Source organism: Prunus persica, chromosome G7 (assembly GCF_000346465.2).
Source record: "Prunus persica cultivar Lovell chromosome G7, Prunus_persica_NCBIv2, whole genome shotgun sequence".
Classification (NCBI taxonomy): domain Eukaryota; kingdom Viridiplantae; phylum Streptophyta; class Magnoliopsida; order Rosales; family Rosaceae; genus Prunus; species Prunus persica.
In genome coordinates this window covers 14,685,526-14,710,564 of record NC_034015.1, presented here as the reverse complement: position 1 = coordinate 14,710,564, position 25,039 = coordinate 14,685,526, and the positions used below count along the sequence as shown (strand labels likewise).

Here is a 25,039-nt window from a genome sequence, read left to right as displayed (position 1 = left end):
GCGTCAAACTCTCAATTGCAAAGTAAGCCTTACACCCAGAGCCATCTCTATTTATAGGGAGCGAGGTGTAACGGTACGCCTCGAAAGACTAAACGGCTCATCAATGCGCCATCAGACGTGCTTTTACTGGCCACGCGTCACCCGGTGAATGGCACGGCTGACTGCACGCCAGGCACAGAAGACGAAGCGTCTCTCTGCCCCCAAAACCCTCTCAGCATCAACGACCCCTCGAGTCCCAGGCCAATCTCCCCAGAACGAATCTACCGAACGGCAGGTTATCCTCCGAACCACCATGGAGAACTAACTTCCCTTCCGAAGGACCTTCGGAAGAGAACTTGGGGGACTACTGTTTATACCGGAAAGAAACGGCCTATGACCACCGAACACGTGGACAGGACCGATATTGATCACAGATCCTCTTCGGCATGATTCCTACCGAAGCCATCTATCTTGGCCCCTTTTTACCATCGGACACGTGTCATGCTCACAATCCATGTCCACAGTCCCACATCGAAAATATGAGCACAGTGCACACCTCCCAAGGCCTATTTAAGGAGACCCCTATCCCCAAAAGGAGGGGATCAGAACTAACGGTACGCTATCGATTGATCTGTCAGTTATCTTTACTAAAACCGTACTTACTAAAGCATCGGAGAGCCTTCGGCCGGTACCACACCGGTACCCCAAGGACTTACCGAACGTGACCTTTTGTAGGTACTCTCCCTTCTGCAGTAGAACATCTACCGAGGACAGTCATCTATCGAAGGCCTAAAATCACTAAGTTGACGAAATACGTGCAGAACCATTTTTTCGCATCAACAGTATTGATTTTACGCATAATCAGAAAATGATTGACGCATAATCATTAAACCCAGCACCTCTTCGAAATTGATTCCTGCATAATCAGAAAATGAAAGCACCTCATTAGCTGCTTTCCCTTATAGTTTTCTCTTATAATAATTTTTAACAATAAGTGATTTTCTCACAGTTTACCAAACGGGTTGAACTTCTCAAAATTAAAAAAAAAGCACTTATTACCTAAATAAGCAATGCCAAACAGACACTAAAAGCATTTAACCTTGCATCCGAATCATGTGCTCGATTCCCCTACCTAGTATCATTTCTATTGAATGAAGAAAAAAAAATTTATGCTACAAATATCTTGGGCCCAAAATATGGGCCTTGGCTTGCCCACAAGTCATAAATATATAAAATAAAATTTAAATTAAAGGCCCAGCTTGGCAGCTTGGTGCTTAAACCCTTAAACCCCTTCGGCATCAACCAAACTATCAAAGTCTCGTAGACGTTACCGCCACAGCAGCAGAGCAAAGCAAAGCGAAACGCAGCCATGGTGAAGTCGTACCTTCGGTACGAGCAGGCGGCGGTCTTTGGCGTCATCGTCTCCGTCGATTCGAACATTACCTACGACAGCTCCGGAAAGCACCTTCTCGCTCCGGCTCTGGAAAAGGTCGGCGTGTGGCACGTACGACAAGGCGTTTGCACTAAAACCCTAATCCCTGCTGTTCCCACTAAAGGGCACTCTCTCTCCGTCACCTCCATCGCGTCCTCGCATACTTCTCTGGTAAAGTTACGCTTTTGAATCTTCTACTTCTGTGTGTGTTTTTTTTCAAAATTTTGCAATTTGTTGGTTGCTGATAAATGGCAAGTAACGAAGTTCCTTGTTTTTGTGTGTGGATATAATTAATTCTGAAACTTTAAGTAATTGGATTCAATGAGCTTGAGTTAGACATTTTTTAGGGAAATTCTGACACTTGGTTTGGTTGCTGAGAAAGCTGAGTAAAAGTAAAATGCTCAATGTCCTTCAAATATTTAGTAAGGGGTTTTTTAAATTAATCACAACAGTGAACATTTTCCTAAGAGTTATAACTCCCAACTTTTGTGGCTTCGCTGATAATACAGTAAGTTCAAAACTTTCGAATTGAGTTGCTGTGTGCAGTAAGCTGATGGTCAAATTGATGAGAATCTAATATTTAGAAAGTAAATTCTATGTTTTTCTATGAAATGCTTTGTTTATGGGATGGTAACAAGGAAGGAGATTGGTTTGATAATTTAGATATGGTTTAAGAATTTCTTATCGACAATTTTATCCACTGGCTGGTGTGTGAGGTAATGTAACTCGTTTTGATTGCAGGTGGCTAGTGGGTATGCTGATGGTAGTATAAGAATTTGGGATTCTGACAAAGGAACCTGCGAGACAACATTGAATGGACATAAAGGAGCAGTCACTGCCTTACGGTACAACAAGCTTGGATCTATGCTTGCATCTGGAGGCAAAGATAATGACATTATATTATGGGATGTAGTTGGTGAGACTGGCCTATATCGCCTCCGTGGGCATCGAGATCAGGTTCATTATCAAAGTTTTCCAAATTAAACTTATAAATTTTGAATTTTACTGGAATCAGTGCTGAGCCTTGCTTATTGTTCTTAATTATCTCAATTTTCAAGTTTGACACTGAGATTTTGTAATTTTTATGGTTTGTTTCATTCATGTAATGTAGGTCACTGACCTTGTCTTCTTGGATTCTGGTAAAAAACTCGTCAGTTCATCGAAAGATAAATTTTTGAGGGTGTGGGATCTTGATACCCAGCATTGCATGCAGACAATTAGTGGCCATCATAGTGAAGTTTGGTCCATAGACAGCGATCCAGAAGAAAGATATTTGGTCACTGGGTCAGCGGATCCAGAACTGAGGTTTTACACCATTAAGCATGACATGGAAGATGGCCAATCCATTTCTAATGTGAGCGGAACTGAAATTGTGAACGGTGGTGATCCACCCACCCAAAATAAATGGGAAGTTTTGAAGCTGTTTGGTGAAGTTCGGCGGCAAAGCAAGGATAGAGTTGCAACTGTGAGATTCAACAAGTCTGGAAATTTGCTGGCCTGCCAAGTGGCAGGAAAGACAGTAGATGTATTTCACGTACTGGATGAGGCTGAATCAAAGCGTAAGGCAAAACGTAGGCTTCACCGGAAGAAAGAGAAAAAATCAGCGAAAGGGGCACCTGAGGTGATGGAAAATGGAGACACAAATCGTGGAGCTGGAGAAGATGGAAGTAGTCTTGTGGTTACAGTTCCTGATGTCTTTAAGCTTCTTCAAACAATTCGAGCTAGCAAAAAGATATGTTCCATCTCTTTCTGTCCAAACACTCCAAAGAGTTCGCTAGCTACAATAGCTTTGTCTTTGAACAATAATTTATTGGAATTTTATTCTGTTGAGAGCAACACAACAACAAAAACACATGCTGTAGAGCTCCAAGGACATCGATCTGATGTCAGAAGTGTAACACTTAGCTCAGACAATTCACTCTTGATGTCAACTAGTCACAATGCAGTAAAAATTTGGAATCCAAGTACTGGTTCCTGCCTTCGAACTATTGATTCCGGATACGGCCTGTGTAGTTTTATCTTTCCTAACAGCAAGTATGCACTTGTTGGAACTAAAGGTGGAACAATGGAAATTATTGATATTGGTAGTGGCACTTCCGTTGAAGTAGTGGAAGCTCATGGTGGCTCTGTTCGTTCCATTGCAGCCATTCCCAATGAAAATGGTTTTGTCACAGGAAGTGCAGATCATGATGTTAAGTTTTGGGAATATCAATTTAAACAAAAGTCTGCCCAAGTATGTATTTTACACCTTCACCTACTTGGAGTTCTAATCTTGCAGTAGTTTCATTATGGTTTTTTTCTTTTGGATACACTACTTATTTCTGGAGCATGATACTCTCTGGACTTAGTAACCTGATCTATGCTCAGAAGTGGTGCTGTTTATTTATTTATTTATTTCTAAAAGGAAATTATAATATATTAGGCATGCTTTCTGAAATCCATGAAAAGCTTTGATGATATATGAACTCAAATATGTTCTGCTTCTAGGACTTCTGGATGCTTAAGTCATTTCAACAATTAGGAGAATAAATCCCTACCCTTTACCTCAGGACATCTATATTGATACATTTACATATTTGTATGATCATTCATACATCTGCGTGCACGCACGAGGGTATAATTGGATATTTGAAGGGGCCATCATTTAAGGTTTTAAGTGTGCATATATCTAGTGAGTGAATGTCGTCATTTTTAATGGGTGTCTTATATCATAAAATTCCATTCTTGATGTTGATGGCCTCCTTTTCCATTTTTTTTTTCCTTCTCATAAATGTTACTATGTTTGAAACAGGATTCTAAGCAACTAATGGTGTCAAATGTAAGGACTATGAAGATGAACGATGATGTCCTTGTGGTTGCTGTCAGCCCTGATGCCAAATATATTTTGGTTGCGCTGTTGGATTGCACAGTGAAGGTCAAATTGACTTAGTCTTGTCCATTTTGATTGTTGTTTTGATGGTTTCTTCCTAGGTTGTAAACCAACACATTATTTGGTTTTAAATTTCAACTCTCAGAAATGTTGTACATCTGAATATGTGATATAATTATTTAGTTTCACTTTTGTTAGCATACGTGCTCTGAATCTATGTTCAAACGTAATATCTCTCTTGACATGCATTACATCCTTGATTAACTATGTAAAGATAGAGTGTTAGTGGCATCTGAAACTAATATATTGAGGATAAGGATATTAGATTGATATGACAAACTGATCTTAACATCTTTAAGCTATCTATGATGAAAACTTCTGGTAGGAAATGCTTAGAATTAGCTTTGAACAAATTATAGGGCATGGAGAAAGTAACCTAAAAGTTTATTGTTCCCTTTAATATTATTATTTTCTCCCTGAAATAGCTTCTTCTAGTATTTTAATATCTGCATTACTTAGTGCCTGTTGTTAACTTATGCATTATGTTTTCTATCCTTAGGTTTTCTTTTTGGACTCGCTCAAACTTTTCCTTTCCTTATATGGTCACAAGCTTCCTGTTCTATGTATGGACATTTCATCTGATGGAGATCTGATAGTGACTGGATCTGCTGACAAAAATATGAAGATTTGGGGTTTAGATTTTGGTGATTGTCATAAATCCATTTTCGCTCATGCTGACAGGTGCAGTTTTTGTATAAATGAACATAAGTTTAGATGTGTGAAGTTTTACTGACAATTTTGATGAAATGTTTCGGCAATGCAGTGTCATGGGAGTGCAATTTGTACGAAATACACATTACATGTTTAGTGTTGGGAAAGATCGCCTAGTAAAATACTGGGATGCTGACAAATTTGAGTTGCTTTTAACTCTTGAGGGACACCATGCTGATGTTTGGTGCCTTGCAATTAGTAACCGTGGTGATTTCATTGTCACGGGGTCTCATGACCGATCAATACGTCGTTGGGATCGTACTGAAGAGCCATTTTTTATTGAGGTAATTGCTCCTTATTGAGAAAAAAAAAGTAATTTCCACCTTAAATTTGTTTTATTAAGTAAAAGTTGATTGTGTAGTTTATGTTTTCTAGTGATACTTATGCTTTAGGTTAAAGATGAGACTTGTTTGTGACACGTGTTCTTCCCCTATTAAAATATTCCATTTGAATTGCAGGAAGAGAAAGAAAAAAGGTTGGAAGAGTTGTTTGAGTCTGACCTCGATAATGCGTTTGAGAACAGGTACGCACCCAACGAAGAAATCCCTGAGGAGGGAGCTGTGGCCTTAGCAGGGAAGAAATCAAAAGAAACAATTACCGCGACTGATTCAATTATAGATGCACTAGATATAGCTGAGGTAGAATTGAAGCGAATTGCCGAACATGAGGTATATTTGGTTTTTTGCTCTATAGTCTCTGTACTAGTTTGATGTCTGGCATGATGTGTATAATCTGTGTATAAATTTACTGGTAGTTCTAACACTATAACATAACCCAACATTGTTTCACCATGCCTATTCAGGAGGAGAAAAGCAGGGGAAAAGTTGCTGAGTTTCAACCAAATATTGTTTTGCTTGGTCTCTCTCCATCTGATTATGTTCTTCGCGCAGTTTCAAATGTCCAGACAAATGATCTGGAGCAGACACTACTGGTATGCTTGTAGTTTTCCTGACATGAAAACTCATTAAAACAAGTGAAATTTACTTATTGCAAGCTCAAATTTTAACAGTTTGACTTGTTTGTTTAGCTGGTTTTAGTCATTCTTCAAATGGAGGTTTTGTCTAGTTTGTTGAATTAATAAATTGGACCTGGCTTTAAAAATCATTGTTAGAATGCATAATCCTTGTCTGCACTTTCCTTTAACATTTCTTTTATTCATGCCACACAATTTGGCTGTGGAGCTCGTACAACTATATTTTTATATTTTAAAATTTTGAATCGAAACTGATGGCAATTATCTACCCCAATGGGATGAACTGATTTAAAAGTCACAGTACTCCTTTCATTGCCTCAAGCCTATTGAACTTCTCTTTCTGGGATTTTACCCTATGTTTGTGTATAGTATGCATGACCTGTAACTTCTCATTTTCAGTTCCGACGTTAACCTGGCTGTCTAATTTGAACTGCATTTATGTGCAGGCTTTATCATTCTCAGATGCTTTGAAGCTCTTGTCTTACTCGAAGGACTGGATTTTGCATCCTGATAAGGTTGGTGTCTCTGCACTTGTTCAAATACATTGGCATCCCTAGATTTCTATTTGAGGCACATGCTTGTATCTATCTATTCTACACAGTTTTTTCAAGTGTGGTTATTATCTATCATATCATGTAGTTGCTCCAATGTGTTTTTTAAATTGTTTGCAGGTTGAACTCATCTGCAGAGTTGTTACATTGCTAGTACGGACACATTATAATCAGTTGCATAGTACACCTGCAGCAAGACCTGTGTTGGGTGCTTTGACAGAGATTCATCCGAGAGTTAAGGTAATTGGACTGCCTGCACATTCTTTCATAGAAATTTTACGAGGTTAATGATGCCTTCACAGAATCAATACTTTTGTGTAGCTAGAATTTTGTGATTAAAGTCTATGTATCTGTTTTCTGTTGAGATGTTTGTCAATCTTTGGTAATATTTTAATAATGTGGAGAAAAAGCAATTGCACACATATTACTCACATCCACGTGCATATTAGCATACATTTGATAAGCTGCAGAGTTTTGCTTTTAACACTTGCTACTACTGCCTCTATCCAGAAGTTACTTGAAATTAAATTAGTTTTTAAAAGAAAAAGTACACTAAGTTCCCTTTTCTAGTCTTAATTTAAGGCTTTATTATTCCCTCCTAGTGGTGTGTATGTAGTTTCTACGTAAAACTAAAGAAACTTAAATCTCTGTTAACATCATGAGCATTGAATCTCTGTCAGGAATGCAAAGATATCATTGGTTACAACCTTGCAGCAATGGAGCATATTAAGGTGCGGGCATGAATCTTTGGGTATATCTCGTCTTTTAAGAAAAATAATTTAACTTATTCCATTTTTTGTTTCAGCAAGTGAAGGCTTCAAAATCAGGTGCATTATTTCAAGATGCAAAATCAAAGTTACAAGAAATTCGCGCCCAACATTCTAAGCGACTGGAAACAAAGACAGATCTGAGAGAAGAAAATGGAAGAAAGAGAAGGAGAAAGAACAAGAATTCAAGTGATGTACATGTTAGATTGTTCGACAAATGAGTTGAGTCTGCTAAAACTGGCTTATTTGAGAAATTTACACTCCGGCGTGTATTAAACCTACTAAATGGGAGAAGAATTCTCCACCGACTGGAAGGGCCTCAGCAATCTGCAATGCTGCTATCAGTTTCATCAAGGCAGGTGTATAAATCTCCCCAAATTGTTTCCATTTACTGCACTGCTGGTGGTCCATCCCAGACTTTCCAACCGGTGGATATTTTGGCCCCGTGTTCTGGGAGAATCTTCGTAGTGAAAAAGGATTGCGGAGATTCCGGTTTTGTAACAAGTTTAAATCAACCTCCTTATTAATGTATTAACCAAGTAAAAATTTTTGCTGGCTGATGCCAACAGTGTGTTCCTAGTACTCAGAGTCAAATGAATTTTCACATAAGATTTTGAGCATCAATGGTTTTTAAACCACATCCGAAATGGACCTCATATGCCTATATGGTTGTTGGGATTTGAGCAACTTTAGCGGCAAGAATTGTTCTATAATAACATATAATAGCCAAAATGCCAGTTCTTTCCAACTTGACATGAGGTAGAGTTTCTTATCACTTGCTTTGACCCGGAAGGTCAGTGACTCGCCAACCAACTTGTCGCCGGTAAGCCACAGCTGACGCCCACATCCGACTCATCATTGCCCATTTGAGCTGGTCGTGGCCCTTGACCTGCTTAACCTTTTAACTTGGCGCCCGTAGCCATTAACCTTTGACACCTTTCTGTATTGTCCCTCATCGAGTTCTCAACTCTATCATCTCTCTTTTCACTTCTTTAACTACGAATAAATAAAACAGTAAAAATGATACCAAGCTGGTCTTCGTTACCCTTCGTATTTATTTAATTTCACAACTAACAAACTGAAATCACTGAATTCTATGTAAAAGAAAATATAGCAAAAAAACACCAAAACTTTCTTCATTGACATCCGTCGAAAGCATTAGAACTCATGACATGTTTCTTTTCCAAGCTAGTCGAAGTTCTTGCCTTCGTAGGTCTGGCCAAACTGCCAATTCTTGGGGGCAACATTCACAGAGGTTATGGTTCTCCCATCACTCTCTCCAACCCTAAATGTCAGTGCCTCCCCAGAAAGCTTAGCACCAGTGACCCACCTCTGACCCCACATTCGCTCCAGCGGCGTCCATTGAAGCTTCCCACCCTTCACTTCCACACTTGTCACATCCCCAGAGCCAGCCGCATTCCAAACCAACACTTCATGGAAATAAGGGTTCCCAGTTATTGTAAACCTAATTCCTCCTTTCTTCTTGCATGGAACTCTTCGGTATTCTACCGGCACGATGCCGGCCTTGTGCTGGGCAACAATATTGAGGAAGACAGGCTTGGCTATGTCGAAATGCTCGCGTGGAGGATTGCACCATCCTCCATTGTCACTAGGCTGATTCCAATTTGGTGGGCAGTGGTTTGTTGCTGTGACTGCGAGAACTGGCTGCCCGGGTTTGCACCATTGAGGCGAGTCTACACATTTGATTTCAAAACATGAACCACATGACTGTCCTTTGTTAAACAATGCATCGCTTAATGCTACGGTTTCTAGGCCATAGCCTTCTTTAACAACGTCATGGTAACCACAAGCTCCACCTAGGATGTTGATTAAAAAAAATTCCATAAATTAGTCGCACAAATATTGTAAATATTCTAATTAATGGAATTTATGTCCTAATACAGAAGCAAGCAACCAGTAAGCCATGTGTCATGGAAAAGAATCTCAAATTAGATAGGAAAATGAGTTTCATATGGGAAATATTCTTGCACGGCACTTTAACCCAAAGTGTATCATCACCACTCTTCTCAACACTTGACATGTATTCATATGCATAACCACGGTTTTATAAATACAAAGTAAAAAAATCACTTGAATTCGATATCATTTGACCATTCAATTGAGTTATTGAAATTTTAGTACTTTCTTGAAACACCGTGTTCATTGATTTTGTAGGACACAATTGGATGTTGAAACGGTTTTCCGATTTGTCTAATTTTTTGTAAGGATGATCTATGAATGAAGACCTAAAAAATAGATGGTTTGGATCATTGGAAAAAAAAAATGTAAGGTACCCTAAAGGGCGTCCCCTAAATAAAATTATTTGAGGGATCCCTCAATAAAAGAGGACTGATATATATATATATATATATAGTTTGTATTGGGAATATATAGTTAAATGGAAGCCTATAATGACATCTTTTTGAACATAAATACGATATATACAAGTAGAAGATCTGGATCGCTTAAGAGGATTGATCATTAATTCATACCAAAGGTTCCGGAGCCTCCTTCATAGAATGTGGCATGAGCACGCTTCCAAGGGCTGGGCTTGAACCTTGGCCCATCCTCATCGTGCTCCTCCTTGGCGCCAAGAAGTACACGGTTAGCAGCAAAGACTTGGACATGGTCAGGTAGCAGAAGAAGAAAGAGCAGCAATGACCCCAAGAGGGCTTGCAATGTCTTCATTGTCATGGCTTTTGCACTCAGTGACGACATTGGCATGGCCATTAATTAATTAATTGGTATATATTTTTGTTTCTCAGATGTTAATTTCTGGCTTGGGTTGAGTATATATAGTACAAGATTTAACATATTATTGTAGCAGTTATTTCGGTTTAATTAGTTGGAAGTTGATTTGTGCCACTAGTGATAGGAGGAGGTGAACATACTTTACCTCTCGACCTCTCTTTCAAATGCCATTGCTAGCTATATATAGGGCTTATAATCTGAAACATTCATCTTTTAGCTACCTTTTTTTGTTTCGGTAGATTGGGGGCTGAGGCCAAGAAGCAGCTAAACAGAAACAAACGCAGACTTTAAAGGCCACACCTCTATCTTTTATAGGTCCCACTCTTATTCGGTGATCCTTTCTATGCTTCATTAAAATTTTGTCTTAAAAACTTCTTTAGGAAGAAAATTGGACAATACTTAAATGCACTAATGAATCTTCACCATTCACATATCATAAGAAGCCAAATTTAAGTTAAATTTGTTTGCTCTTTTGGTGAACGAAAACTTATATAATCATTAGTGAGGCCTTATGGACTTGTATGCCATTTTAATAATTTTTTCTATTCATATTGTCTATACAAACTTTGAAAACGAAGGCTAACGATACACCATGGCAAATAAAGCGCATCAATGCAACCCATGGCAAATCTCCAAGCCGCAATCTACATGTACTACGGAATATAAAAAAACTTCAAACTAAAAATAATCCACTGCCGGAAGTTGAATCTGAAATAAAAATAAAACTAATCTCAAGTAAAGTGTCCTAGCCCAAATCAAAAGGGTTGGATTAAAAAATTCACTCAAATGTCACAAAACTTGGAACATAGAGAAAAAAAAAAATCCTTTTAGGTGTAAGATTTCTTTGATATGAAATATGTAGAATAGATTGTCTCGAGCTCCCAAAATTTTAGGGTCGATTTTGTTCTTAACTCTCAACTTATATCCGTATTTTATGAAAGTGTCCTTATAAAGTCTTTTTTTAGTAATAATAGTGAGTCTCATGTACATATTATAGGAGAACATTTTTACTCACCGCTTTAATCAGATGTGTACTCTCACCCAACCCATGACTTGACATATATCCATACCTATAACTCGGTTAACTATTTATTTTTAAATATTTTAAAGTATTTAAAACTAAAAAATAAAACAAAATAATAACAAATAATATTTAAAAACAAAGAAAAAAAGTATATGTCTCCTTCTCTCCCTCCCCCTTCTCCCCCTCCAGTGAGAAATGAGAGAGGGGAAGGATGGTTTCAAGATGCCAAGAATCTACAAATTCCAAGCACTTCAACGGCCCAAATCTAAAGGATATTCCACATCCGAAGAAGTTGGAAAGGCGACGACAGTGACAAACAAGAGATGGCAGTGACGAAACTACGAGTAAATTAGAAACTGTGACACTGACAGACATGTCTTTTTTCCTTTTCCATTTTATCTTTCTGATTATTGAGGGTGAACGAGGAGAGGGAGAGAATGGTGGCCGGGTTGCTGAGGGAGGTGGCTAAAGAAAATAGGGCCTCTGGGTTGGGGTGGTTCGGGAGAAAGGGAGAGAGAAGGAGAAAGTTTTTTTAAATATAATTTTTTTAAAAAAATTATTATTTTATTTTTCAGTTTTAAATACTTCAAAAGATTTAAAAACAAATAGTTAACCAAAGTTATAGGTTTGGATAGATGTCAAGTCATGAGTTGGGTGGTGAATTTACACGTATAGTTAAAGTCCCCATATTATACATGAGAGGAATCTCCAAAAACTACTTCATTAACTCTCTTTACATGATGAAGGGTAAATATGTTACAATTCTTCAAAAAATGAAAGAGGAAATTCACCCAAAAAATATAAAATTCCTATAATGGATAGCCAGCAAGCATATTTACAATTTTTACGTACTCAACCATGAGGGGTCAAGAAGAAACCAGCAAGTTTTGTCTACTTGAAATTCTTGCCTTCGAAGGTCTGCCCAAACTGCCAATTGTTGGGGGCAACATGCCATGACGTTGAGTATCTTCCATCGCTCCCTCTGACTCGGAAGGTCAACGACTCACCGACCATCTTGGCGTCGGTCTCCCACTTCTGACCCCACAGCCGCTTCATTGCTGTCCATTTGAGGTTCTTGTTGCCCTTCACTTGCAAGCTCGTCACTTCCCCAGCTCCTCCCACATTCCACACCAGCACTTGGTTGAAATATGGGTTCCCAGTTATTGTGAACTTTATACCTCCTTTCTTCATGCATGGGACTCTGCAAATTATTCAAATCATTATATTTACATTAAACCCTAATTAACTTTGATTCAAAACATTCTATTATCTTGACATTGCCATTACTTTCTGTCTCATTTCATAGGTGAGAGTTGGATTATAAAGCATTTTCAGTTGGAATAAAAGATATAGGGCTTATTGTAGTAGTTCTATTTACACCCCAAAATCTCATAACCGACCCTGATATTTTTTCATGCTTCTATATCTCAACATTCCCCTTAATTTTTCCATCCTTTTTTTGTTTTGATAAATTTTTCCGTGGTTTTAAGGCCACGATCATATTCATTCTTCCTCCCACAAATTTTTTCTTCTTCATATTTTTATTTACCAAGGAGGCGTAGTAAAAAAGAATGTAATTACATTTACCTGCGGTACATGATAGGAACAATGCCAGCCTTGTACTCAGCAATTTTGGCGAAGGCAGGCTTGGCTATGTCAAAATGCTCGCGCGGAGGATTGCACCATCCTCCATTGTCACTTGCTTGGTTCCAGTTTGGCGGGCAATTGTTGGTACCGGTGACCATGAGAGTTAGCTGCCCTGGCTTGCACCACTTAGGGTCGTCCACGCATTTGATCTCGTAGCATGACCCGCATCCCTGCCCTTTGTTGAACAATGCCTCGCTTAATGCTGCTGTTTCTAGGCCATATCCTTCTTGTACCACGTCCTCGTATCCACAAGCTCCCCCTGCATTATTCATCAAAATCATTAGTCTTGATAATGATTTGATTTTTGGAGAATAAGTAGTATATCCTAATTGAGATCATATATGGAATTTGGTGTGTTACACTAAGAAATTAGAGTATACCACATTATAGACTGGATCTTTAATCTCTATTATATAGGCTTGATTCACTTGTTAATGGGTCATATCTTTTATAGATGAAGTTTATAATCTGATTGGTAAATATGGTTACATTGAAATAGAGACTAGAGATGTGGGTTTTCTTTTTCTTAGAGAATAGAGATGTGATCTACAATGTGATACGTAAATATGATAGAGATAGTTTATACGTAAAAACTATGAATTTTAATTTTTACATGGTAGATCTTAAAAAAAAAAAAATTGGGGATGAGGGTTTGAACTCATAGCTAGGTGGTCACATTTAAACAAAACGATTTTTTTTTTCGGAAGATGTGAGGCAGTGAATGTCTAGAAAAATAGAAGAAGCAAATTATATATTCATACCAAAGGTTCCAGAGCCCCCTTCATAGAATGTGGCATGAGCATGCTTCCAAGCACCGGGAGCGAACTTTGGCCTGTGGTGGTGGTTGTGGGAAACTACATGAATGTCATGCCCATCGCCATCAGCCACCAAACAAAGAAAGATGGGCAGCAACAAGCACATTTTATATGCCATTTTTATTTGTATGTAGAAGATTTGGTTCTTGGTTTTTCAATTCGATTTGCTTTAGATTCTTGTGCTGCGCCAGATTTTTATATGGTTCTAGAATTTAGGCAGTGTCACGATTAGTTCGGTTAACTTGGTTTTGGAAGGATGCAAGTGATCCGGGTCGTTACAATGCTGCTATTATTTCACAAGGATAAATATTTAGATATGAAGATATATAGTAGTTTCTATAAATTAACAAAATTCTACGAACAGGACGTGAAAGTTTTTATTTAGCTTCTTCTGCTTTGTGGTATAATCGCATCGTTTCTCTAGGTTCCTCACAAGGTCTACGGTGGCACCTACCCAACAGCAAGGCGTTGATCTTATATCGGTCGTCAATGTGACTGAAATCATCATCCACCAATCCGCGCGACCGCGGTACGCAATTGAGAGATATAATTTTTTAAAATTCGGTATAAGTCCAAAATCAAAAACAGAATTTCGATGAAAACAAAATATATGCAGCTCATGAGAATGTCTGAGAATTGGTCAGGTGAGTCATGTGATAGTTTTCAATGAAATCACTGGTCCCTGCACTTAGAAGGTGAATGGCTCCAGATAATGTGGCATTGGCTTTAGCTCTTCCCACCATACTCACCACTTCATTTTGATACTACCTGTAGTTATTCAGCTGCCCGGTCAGCGAAATGGCACCCTACAAAACCAAACCAGCCAATTAAATGGAAGTGGTAGCATTGACAAAGATCTTTCACGCTCAAACAGTAATTCCACCGCAGCATATATCAATACAACTAGATCATATTAACCCATCATCCACTTGCATTACTTTTTCGTTTCGAACTTGAACTTCTTTCAATATTGAAAAGAGAAATACTACTAAACTGATAGCTAGTTAGTTTGCATCCATACTTGCATTACCAATGATGAAAGAAAGACAATACCTACATAAAATTAATGAAATTACCTAGAATGTGTATGGGATCGCTTATTGCCTCTCATTTGGCTGCTTCCAACACTGGAAACTGATGTTAATGTTTTCTTTGAGGAATAAAACTTCTATCATTTATTGGCAAAAAAAAGATTATAAAACTAATGAAAGTATCTAGAATTAATTACCTAGAACAAAACAAATTAATCTATATCTTAACTTGAAGAGTGGGCCCCCGGGGCTTCAATCATCACTCTTATATGTATCAACATTCCTCCAACAAATTTACGAGACACGCATCTCTCAAAAACAAAATATAAAAATAAATTGATAAATGTTCAAAGTATTCTACATCCTGTGTTTGGATCTCCATATTGGTGTCCCGCATGCGGTTGCTTGATGATCCGTTGTCATTCTCAAACTCCCTGCCTCATTAATATGACTATTGTTACTATTATTATTATTATTATCAGTATCATTTGAGAAAACTCGGACTTGGATCTGGTTGCAAAAGTAGTGCGCGGAAATAGATTCAGGAGTTCTCTTGTTCCTCAGTGAGCCCTATAACTACAGTGAACCGAAATCATGAGCCCGAACCTGAACGCCAGAGCTGTGGTGTTGTCATCTGAGATTTCTTTGGCCACATCATAGGGGACGTAAGCACTGATCATGGGTAATTTGAAACTCACACTTGTCTGGTTCGAAGATTTTAATAACAACGGACGCAGCGAGGTCGATGCCAGCCTGAGGCCTGTGGGTTTGTGGCTATGAGTGTCACGTCCCACGCTGTGTGGGTACTGTAGGGCTGCTGAGTCGACTCGGGGGAATATTTGAAATGATTAATTGTTGTTAATGATTTCAGAGAGATGAATATTCAATATTCAGGGGGGCTTGTGTACTCACGGGAGTTTAGAATTGGATTGAGTTGTGGTGTTTTTTTTTTCTTTTTCAAGGAGGATTTCTTTCTGTTGAACCGTTAGCATGCAATTGCAAAGCTGATTGGATAAGTTATAAGGATGTGTATATATATTCCTCCAGATCCAGATAGATAGATAGTTAGTTGACTTGGGATGGATATTAGAATTAGATTTTGATTTTGATTTCTGGTTGGCAAAAGTTTAGGGGGAAGATTGGCTACTCTCACCACCAGCGCCAGGACAGACCCACAACCTTGAACTGGAAAGACTTACGTGTGGCACCCAACTGAATAATTTTGTATATTGAGACCTTTTGTTTATTTATCTTGCATATTGAGACCATTTGTTTATTTATTTATTTATTTATCTTGTATATTGTGACATTTTGTTTATTTATCTTTTAAAAAAAATAGTAACCAAAATAAATCTCCTTCTTCTGTCCAGTCCAGTCACTTTGCTACATATAGTTATATAAGAGGATTCATTATTGTCATGTAATTGTATTTGTTTGATAATGGTAAAGATTAATGATTCTTTTAGATCTATATATATCACCCCACAACCTCATCCATAACATGATTTTGATAGTCCTTCGAAATCCATAACACGATCCTGTCCGACTTGTCAACAAACACACCCACACATCCCCCACCTCAAGTACACGTGCACTTCCTCGGGGATAACAATCAGCATCACTTTCATAATCATCCAACACTTGAGCATAATCTTGGGGCAGCGGCACCAATCTGAATGTCTCCTCTCTAACGTCAAATACCACTATCACTTTCTGCTTCTTATGGATCTAATGTACGGCCCCATTGATGTACACTCCATTATTTCTTATCCCACGCGCTATATCAGAAAGAAGGTGGCTATGTTGGTGCACCTGCAATGGCCTCCACGAAGAATCCGTACCTATTGTGAATATGTTCAACTCAAAATCCCATTTTCTAAGTCCCCTGGGATCAACACAGATGAACTGGAGAACCCTATACTCGTTTGTGAGTGGATTGAACCCAAAGTTATAGTTAGCGGATGCCTTGACCATGGACGATCCTTGTGTATCTATAAGTACATCGGTATGGGGAAGTTCGATAGACTCGTATGAAAACAGGGCCAAACCAAGTGGATGCGCAAACCAAGCCATGCACAGTTTTCTCATCATGAAAACTCCCTTTGACAGCTTTGCACTGAGTCAGGTATGGAAGTTCGGGCATTCCCTTGTTGCTCTATTTTTGACGAGAAGTAGCGGTTATTGTATTTGAAAAGGAAGTGAGTGGTGTCCCTGCAGCGAAAGTTCAAGAAGGCTGCGGCAAAGGAAGGACTGCGGATGAGGGAGGGCCAAGACTTGCATACCCACCTGCACCGCATCATCAGATCCTCTGCTGGTAACCGTGGGAGTATATGCGAGAATATGATTTCAGTTGGAAGCTCTGGGATTGGATGATCATGATAAGCTTCCTGTAAAGTTTTGTCCACAATTATATATATGTAAAAATTAAGAAGAAACAAAGAGCAGCCAAAACGGCAATCATAAAATTCAAATACATATATATTCATATCAATCTCGGATTTACCATGTTCCTTGAACAACTTTCTCTAGCCACCGAAAGACCTCCAACCAACCACCAAGTCAAAAAAAGCCTTCAAATTAACCCTTAGAACTAGAACTCAAAAGATCAGGAAGCAACAGAATATATAGCACGCTAAGAGGTAGGAAGAAACCAAGAGATGCGATGCTTTTGCTAGGGTTTCCCTGGTATGGATAGGAAAACCAAAAAACCCTAGTCATACAATAAGTGGCCCACTCATATGGCAGACTTTTGGTTAGTTTTCTATCTATGGCATTGGCAGTATACGGTCCGACTATGGCCTGACTGAGTCAACCTTTTGATATAGGAAAATATATTAGGCTTACCACATTTTTATACCACATTGTGTACCACCTCTGTAATAGAGGTAGAACCCACAAATACAAGCCTAGCATTACCCTTTGATATAACACAATTTCTTTAAAAACGGTGTATGACTTCCTCTAAGCGTTTCTTATGTTGCCAGAAATTGTTAGTGTCTCCCTCTCTCTCAGTCACCAAGTTCTCCATTGATTGTTATTGTTTCACAAAAGATACTCTGGCAATGCACACGATTTTTCCAAAATTTGCTTAAGTCGGACTAGCTTGATATAAGGATTCGCATTTTATGGGAATTATTCAACTGTACTGTAGCCAGATATACTGTAAGCGGTATTTAGGGATAATGGAAGCACTTATGATCAATAATATTTTGAAGAAGTGGATTTCTCACAAACACACTATCAATGTATCACAGGAATTCGAACCTGAAACTCTTTGCAAGTCAATGCCCTTTTCCAATGGAGTAGACCACATTGGTCATGGACGGTTATTTCATTGCTCCTATTATTTCACAAGGAAAATTATTTCGCTTCTTTGCTTACATTATTCTTAATTTATTTACGTAACGTGGAAGGCATCTCAAGCAAGTACACGAACAGAGCCACACTGATGGCAGAATGATCAGAAGACAATAAACTCAGTAGCGGTATATAAGTTGCTTGTATGCATCTTTGTGATTTGAGTAGTAATCGATCTCCGCCTGCAAACAAAACAAATTGTGCAAAGCATCATTATAAGCATTTCAATGAAAGGGCATGCTAATGTTTTCGAGGACATTTTGTAATGGTTGAAATCATTTAATAGGTCAGCATTTAAAAAATTACATCCAAAATGTACCTTGCGGATCCCCTTTATGGCGACCAATAGCTTTTCACCAATTAAATCTGTGAAGACATTGTCTTCCTTTAGAGCTTCTAAAGATTCAGAAAGTGATTTTGGCAACCTTTGTAGTTCTGCGTCAAGGCTAGAAGGATTTGTATCTGTTCAATGAAGAAATATTACTAAGATGTTAGACCACAGTATCTAACATTCTTGAAAAGAAAAAGACCATAACCTCTATGGAAAATTTTGCTTAAAATAGTAGACAGAGAATGAAAAGAAATTAAAACATCAAGGATTATCGTGTAATCTTACCAATAGGTTCTGGGAGAGAAAGATGATTCCTAAGACCATCAATGCCAGCAGCAAGTATTGCAGCCAAGCCTAAGTGTGGATTTGCACACCCATCAAATGATTTGATCTCAAAGTTGCTCACCAAACCATGTTGAATTCCAGGTGGGCACGCAGTTCTTAGTGGAGCTTCTCTGTTGTCTTTTCCCCAGCACTTGTATGCTCCACTCCATGTGTTAGGCTGTATCCGGTCATAACTACACATCGATAATGGTTGAAAATAAGAGAGGATAGACCAATCCAAGCATTTTTCAAGCGAAATAAAAAGTATGAGAAGGCAGTCTCAGCTATGCTATTTCCTACTCAATTGCATAACAATATGGTGAAACAGTTGCTCGCAAGAACAACAATAAGTACAATAATTCAGGGATAAATAGGAGCACCTATTTGGAATTGGTGCTGTAAATGCCAAAATTGCAGGGAGATGATGTAAAACCCCTGCCAAGAATTCCTCCCCAACCTTGGACATTCCATGCCGAGAGGATCCACCAGATCCCATAAATACATTTTGTCCATTCTGCCACAAACTGATATGCACATGGGCTCCAGAGCCAATTTCATCTAGAGCATACCTGTCCAAGAGACCACAAAGTTATGTAGAGTAATATGGACATTGAAGGACAAAAATTTCTACAGACCTACAGCTCATCAGCTATCAGGTAAGAAGCAACGTTCAGCCAAGTTAAACATTGAGTCTCCATAGGCCAGAATTCACCTTCGCACAAAATTCTAAAATCCAAAAATTCTTTTGGGTCAATTTTAAACTTCTTTTTGCAATGAAATAAGCATCTAGCATACGTGGGGAAAAATTAGGAACCTACTTTGGCATAAAAGTTGCCAACAACCCATGCTTCCTTGTAATCGCCCTAATAACTTCACGGGTATAAATCAAGTTGTCAGCAGCATGCATACAAGCTGTGTGCCCCAGCGCCATCTCAAATTGTCCTTTTCCAGATTCTGCATGTAACTACAGTTTGTACAATGTAAATAGTACAGAAGCTGGTGATACTTGAATTGCATAATCATTTGGGAGGGGGCACTCTTAAACAAAGGATGGCCTAGAGTGCTATATTTTATGTCACTACACCTTCTGTTGAATTTTATTGAAATTTGAAAAGAAAAGAAAAACTTTCATATAAAATATCAGTAAGCATGGTATTATATGGAAAAGTTCCTCCTACAAAATACAAAAACAAGCAGCAAAGATATCATGAGTTTTCTTCTGCACCTGTTCAACGGTAATATTCAAGGAATGGAGAGCAGGAATAACTTCATGAAATAAATAGGAAGCAGCATCATATGATGATGTGGAGCAGTAGGGTGCTGAGTCAAATGGCACCAATTCTTCCTTCCCGTCCCTGCACAAGTTTTTCATTTGTATTCCAAATTATCACCATGCTTCTAAAATGTTCAATTACAAATTTACCTAGAGACAGAAGTATCCCATACCTTAGTATACCTTTCAAGATAAAAAACTCATTTTCAAAGCCTGCATTCATTACCTGGACAAATAGCATTAAAGGTTTTTTTAAAATTCTTTTAGTGAGATAGAAAACATATGAAACTTATTCATGGAAACAAGCAGTCCACCTACAATGTAAACATAAATTTAATAGCTCACATTGCAAACATCTAAAATCAAGATCTCCTAAGTAACAGCAGTCTATCAATTTGCATGAATTGGAAAGAAAGAAAAAAGTATTTTCTATCATTTAGAAGACCCTCATTCTTTTTCTGGATTACCCACCCTTAAGCCTCCTTTCTCAAGGGCTGGAGACAGAAATAGCATTAAAGTTAATTACCAGAGTTATACATATGTCAGACACAAACTATTCAACATACCAAGTTAAATTCATCTTTCAAAATTTTTGAAACCCTGCGTAAGGCCTCTCTTGGGCAGTATTCCCATGCTTCACCTGGTTTTAGGTGCATGTCAGCCAAAACCATTTCCTCTTGTTTTACCCTGTTGAGAAAAATATTGGTATTAAATAAATTAGTGGCAATAAATATTTTCACCTGTGACAGATTTTACCTGATATAGAAGCATATATAAGTCGGAAAATATTATTATTTATTAAATCATGTCTATGGCTACAAATAGTTTGTGTAAGTGATAGTATCTTAACAGATGTGATTATGCAAGGACATACTTGTGTGAGGCTGTGTGTATGTATGCATAGATTTTTCTATTTTATCAAAAAAAGTGTAGTAGTACATAGTATGTCACCAACTACTGCATGCAATCATAATAAACTACAAAGAAAAAAAAAGACAGGTTTTAACTTAATGTGTAACGAAAAATAATAAGCTCCTATAAGAAAAAGTCTAATAAGCTACACATATCATTTCAGTTATACTATACTAAGATAAATACATTGTTACTTAAGAAGACATATGTAGTGTAAATATTTATTTGAAACCTCAGCAGAGCTATTCAGTACCATGGGATTCTCCATTTAGTCGATAAATCAGGCATGAGTCTGATCTCACCCACTCCAGTCAAATTAGTCTCATCAGCCGGACCATCAGTGAATGAAGTCATTCCCATAGAAGCAAAAGTCAAACCAATGCCATTTTTTGTAACAACATAATTGAATCTATTTTTAGGAACAACCTGAAAAGATGGACAACAAATGGGACAAAAGAAATAAAAATTAAAAAATAGTCCTTATCCTATGCAAATTCAAGAAGTCACCTACAAAAACTAGAAATTGTTTAGTGGGATAACTTCCCCATTATAAAAGAACATAAGTATGCCATTCTATGAAAAATCAATAGCCACTGGTTTCGTACAATCATTTACTGTACAAGCTTGCTTCAACCAAGAAGGGATAACTAGTTGCACAGGTTGTATCTTTCATTACACAAATTGAATATATCAAACCATGGATAAAACATACGAAGTCATGGTTGTACGTCTGGTATGCTATAGTGCTCTAGAATATGGATACCGTGCCATGCGTGAGTATATGTGTGTGTGTGTGTGTGTATCCTTACACTCTCTCACAAGAATATAAAAACAAAAGTACTCATCAATTTTAAAACTTAAACCAAAAGGAAAAAAACTCACACGACATCTTTGTTGTCCAGAAGCATCAGACCAGATAACACGAACAAATAAGACATCATCTTCTGAGTCATTACCGTTCACTTTCACAAAGTTAGGAGATACACGATTCTCTGACCCAGAGGATTTGACAGAATAATTAATCTTGTAAAACTGAATTGCATTTTGTGAAAAGATGTCTTTAGCAGCCTCAATAGCTTCAGGAATTGAGAGATCACCATCAGCACAAGCATCACACAGGACAGAAAATACAACTTCACGTGCTTTTTTTGCACCTGTCAAAGATGAAGGGGCACTTGAAGTGATTACCTGCACAAAATATCTCTACATATACAGTTTATAATATTATTATAACAAACCTGAGTAGAAAGTTTAACAAACCTAAATAGAAAGTTTCAGGAAACGCGTAGCCATCAGTGCTGAACATCACCTGCGAATAAATTATGTTCAACACCCAATGTTTTATTAATGCATTTATTTATTTAGGGGGATGGGGAGCACACATGTACATGGGCATGCACACGCACAGGAAACATCTTTTCATTTTTCTTCTCAGTACCAGGACCCTTCTGCCGAATTTTCAGAGAGCTTAAGATGAATGTATAAACAAGACAAAGAGATACTTTCAGTCAGATCCTGGAAGAATGCCCTAATAACTAGACTGCTTCAATGGAGTTTATTGACAAGAAAAAGTACATATACCATTGTTAGAGTTTACCAAAAGTATTGTATTTACTCCATAAGCTCGTCATAGCAAGATATTGTATGATAGTGAAAAACCACTCTATGTGTTCTTAGAATTATAATGCGCAGTTCCTTAATTTATTCTAGGCTAAGGCTTCATGAGTTCTTACCTTCTTAATTGGAGCTAGCTCCAAAAGTTCTTTGACTGAAGATATCATCCCATGGACACTGAGCTTAGGTACAGCCAAACCAAAGTCAAGGTACACCTGTAAGTGAAAATGTTTGCGACCAGCAAGGTTATACCGAATGTGCAGAAAAATGAAACTCACTGAGAACTACAAAATTTTACCTGGGGATAAATGGAGGCTAGATATGATGCTTCTTTTGAAAATGGGTAGGATGCATGTAAAAGAACTATACGGCATTTAGAAAATCTCTTGTCCTCAAGCACATCCCGAAGATGAAGAGGATTGGATAGCCGCATATCCAAATCTTTGTCGCCAAAACTAGTTACAAGTAAAGAATATCAATTATTAATAAACAGACAACATAATTTTGAACAATCGTAGTATCATAAGGATTGAAGTACTTTTCTATTCTACTTCAAAAAGGACAGGGAATAATAGAATCTGTTTTGTGATTCCTAGAACTTATACATTACATTATTCACATAGAAATCAACATGAAATTTAATTAATTTCCTGACATAACCTTCAGAAACATTCCTTCAAACGGAGACAACAAATTCTAAGTTTTCAGTTCCTTTCTATAAGTATCAGCAATCAATCAAAGTATAATGCAAAACAATTTTGAGAAATTTAAAACTTCCAATTACCCTGTATGTATCTGCATCGGCAAGTCAAAAAGTTGAGCAACCTCCAAACTACGAATGAAGACATAGTCGATAAAACTTTTATTTGATATGCGAACAGGCTTTGCAGCTGGAGAGATAGACTAATCAGTATACCTTGTGGTTAACATAGAGAAAAAAAAACCCCATCCAAATGTGATACTCACCATGTAAAACCTCAGCTAGACCTTCCTCAGCATCCTTCTTAGTGACATTTGTATTAATTTCCAGGCCGCTGCGGTATGCAGCTATGCTTTTCAAGCCAAAAATCTTATCACCAACTGTAGCATAGTTGATAAGGAATTCAACAAAATCAGGGAGTTACATTTTTACACCAGTAGATGACAAAGTGACATAAATATCCCACAGCTAACTAAAAGGATATGACTTCAACTTTCCAACAAATATTTCGGTGAAAAAATCCAATGTCCAAGAAGATCCAACGGGCAATTCCTAAAAGGGACAGAAAATGGCAAGAACAAATAATTACTATGTGTTTGTTGCTCAGTCAATCAAAATAACTAATGATATCATCCATAATACTTATAATTACAACCCAACAACAAAAATGCCTGATAAACTGTAAACATAGATAAACATTTAAAATTAAAAAACTAGCTGAAAGCATCAAACACTCATCCAAGAAAAAGAAAAATGAAGATGCATAAGGTGTCTCACTCACTTCATTAAGAATCTCCTCAGCCAGATGTTCAATTCTCAAAATTCTTCCAACAACTGGTGCAAAATTCTTATGCCAATCTATCTCATGCTTTTTGTCCAACCTCAACCCATCATCAATGAGAATGGCGGAGATTCCTGCAGCTCTGAAGCAAGTGGAGCTAACCGACTGCAATCCGGCAAGTCTGCGATGTACTTCAACTCCATGCAAGGTCTTCTCACACCCATAGAGCTCGGCAACATCCTTCAAATTTCTCTGCAAGACAAAACGCAGTGTTTGGCACATAACAGAAGTTCAGCATCTCGATTTGACAAAACAGAACATCAGATAGATACGATCATAATCAACGAATAATTCAGTGTCGTTGACTTGAGTTTGACCGCGCCTAGAGGCGTAAGATAGCAGGGAAGCGTTGAAGGGAGGCGGAGACTGGAGAGAGAGCAGTGCGCATACCTTGAAGGAGAGGGAATGGGGTGCGTAGGATAAGGCGTCGCCGTTGGCTTCAGAGAAGCCACTAATGAAGGGTAAGGCAGAGTCAATGGCGACGATGTTGTGCGCGTGGGCGTCGACGAGCTCCGCTTCCTTCACCGCCTTTCTCAGCTCCGTCAAATCCATGCCGTCGACTGTTTCTGCGAGCGTTGAACCGGGAAAGCTAGGGGTCGTCAGTCTTCTATAAATTATAACAGACGAAATTTTTTACTTTTTTAACCCAAAAAGATATTATGGGTTTTTCTACTTTTGTCTCAACTCAATCTTCAATAACGGTCAAAAACTGTAATATCACTTGTGCCTTTTTCTCCTCCTGTGATGTCTACGGATTTCCAACTTTTATCTATATGAGTGGAAATGGAAGAATTCAATGAAATTATCTTGGATGTCGGATGTCGGATGTCTAGGAGTTTCGAATATTTTTCTCTCGTAATTTTAATTTCATTATTACTTGATTTTCACTTTCGTATTTATTTTTAAATTCTATAGTTTTTGGGTGACAGAAAGTTACATTGGCAAGAGAAAAATTGTAGGTGTTTGACTTGAAGCAATGAAAATTGTCATTGAAAAGCATTTTTATCTCTTTCTTTCATTCTTTTCTTAAAATCCCTTTTGATACAACACAACTTCTCTTAAAATAGTAGAGGAAAT

General features: G+C 37.9%; 4 protein-coding genes across 4 annotated transcripts; 1 reads left to right on the top strand and 3 right to left on the bottom strand.

Moving 5' to 3' along the window:
• On the top strand, positions 1,285-7,982 carry LOC18769471 (WD repeat-containing protein 3). The gene is made up of 12 exons (XM_007203932.2): positions 1,285-1,582; positions 2,153-2,368; positions 2,523-3,644; positions 4,203-4,325; positions 4,840-5,021; positions 5,104-5,335; positions 5,510-5,719; positions 5,854-5,982; positions 6,471-6,539; positions 6,696-6,815; positions 7,256-7,306; positions 7,381-7,982. The coding sequence occupies exons 1-12, from the start codon at positions 1,349-1,351 to the stop codon at positions 7,561-7,563; spliced, it is 2,871 nt and encodes a 956-aa protein (XP_007203994.1). The 5' UTR covers positions 1,285-1,348; the 3' UTR covers positions 7,564-7,982.
• LOC18770429 (expansin-A9) lies at positions 8,225-10,109 on the bottom strand. The gene is made up of 2 exons (XM_007202342.2): positions 9,835-10,109; positions 8,225-9,159 (listed from the first exon to the last, which is right to left on the bottom strand). The coding sequence occupies exons 1-2, from the start codon at positions 10,070-10,072 to the stop codon at positions 8,531-8,533; spliced, it is 867 nt and encodes a 288-aa protein (XP_007202404.1). The 5' UTR covers positions 10,073-10,109; the 3' UTR covers positions 8,225-8,530.
• Positions 11,945-13,697, bottom strand: LOC18770277 (expansin-A9). Its single transcript, XM_007203334.2, has 3 exons — positions 13,526-13,697; positions 12,705-13,023; positions 11,945-12,318 (listed from the first exon to the last, which is right to left on the bottom strand). The coding sequence occupies exons 1-3, from the start codon at positions 13,695-13,697 to the stop codon at positions 12,009-12,011; spliced, it is 801 nt and encodes a 266-aa protein (XP_007203396.1). The 3' UTR covers positions 11,945-12,008.
• LOC18770442 (protein fluG) lies at positions 17,783-24,619 on the bottom strand. Its single transcript, XM_020568533.1, has 18 exons — positions 24,353-24,619; positions 23,903-24,154; positions 23,606-23,673; positions 23,388-23,503; positions 23,206-23,311; positions 22,720-22,876; positions 22,541-22,636; positions 22,068-22,116; positions 21,690-21,961; positions 21,061-21,233; positions 20,462-20,582; positions 20,069-20,121; positions 19,848-19,977; positions 19,441-19,586; positions 19,003-19,191; positions 18,584-18,816; positions 18,287-18,429; positions 17,783-18,149 (listed from the first exon to the last, which is right to left on the bottom strand). The coding sequence occupies exons 1-18, from the start codon at positions 24,512-24,514 to the stop codon at positions 18,087-18,089; spliced, it is 2,529 nt and encodes an 842-aa protein (XP_020424122.1). The 5' UTR covers positions 24,515-24,619; the 3' UTR covers positions 17,783-18,086.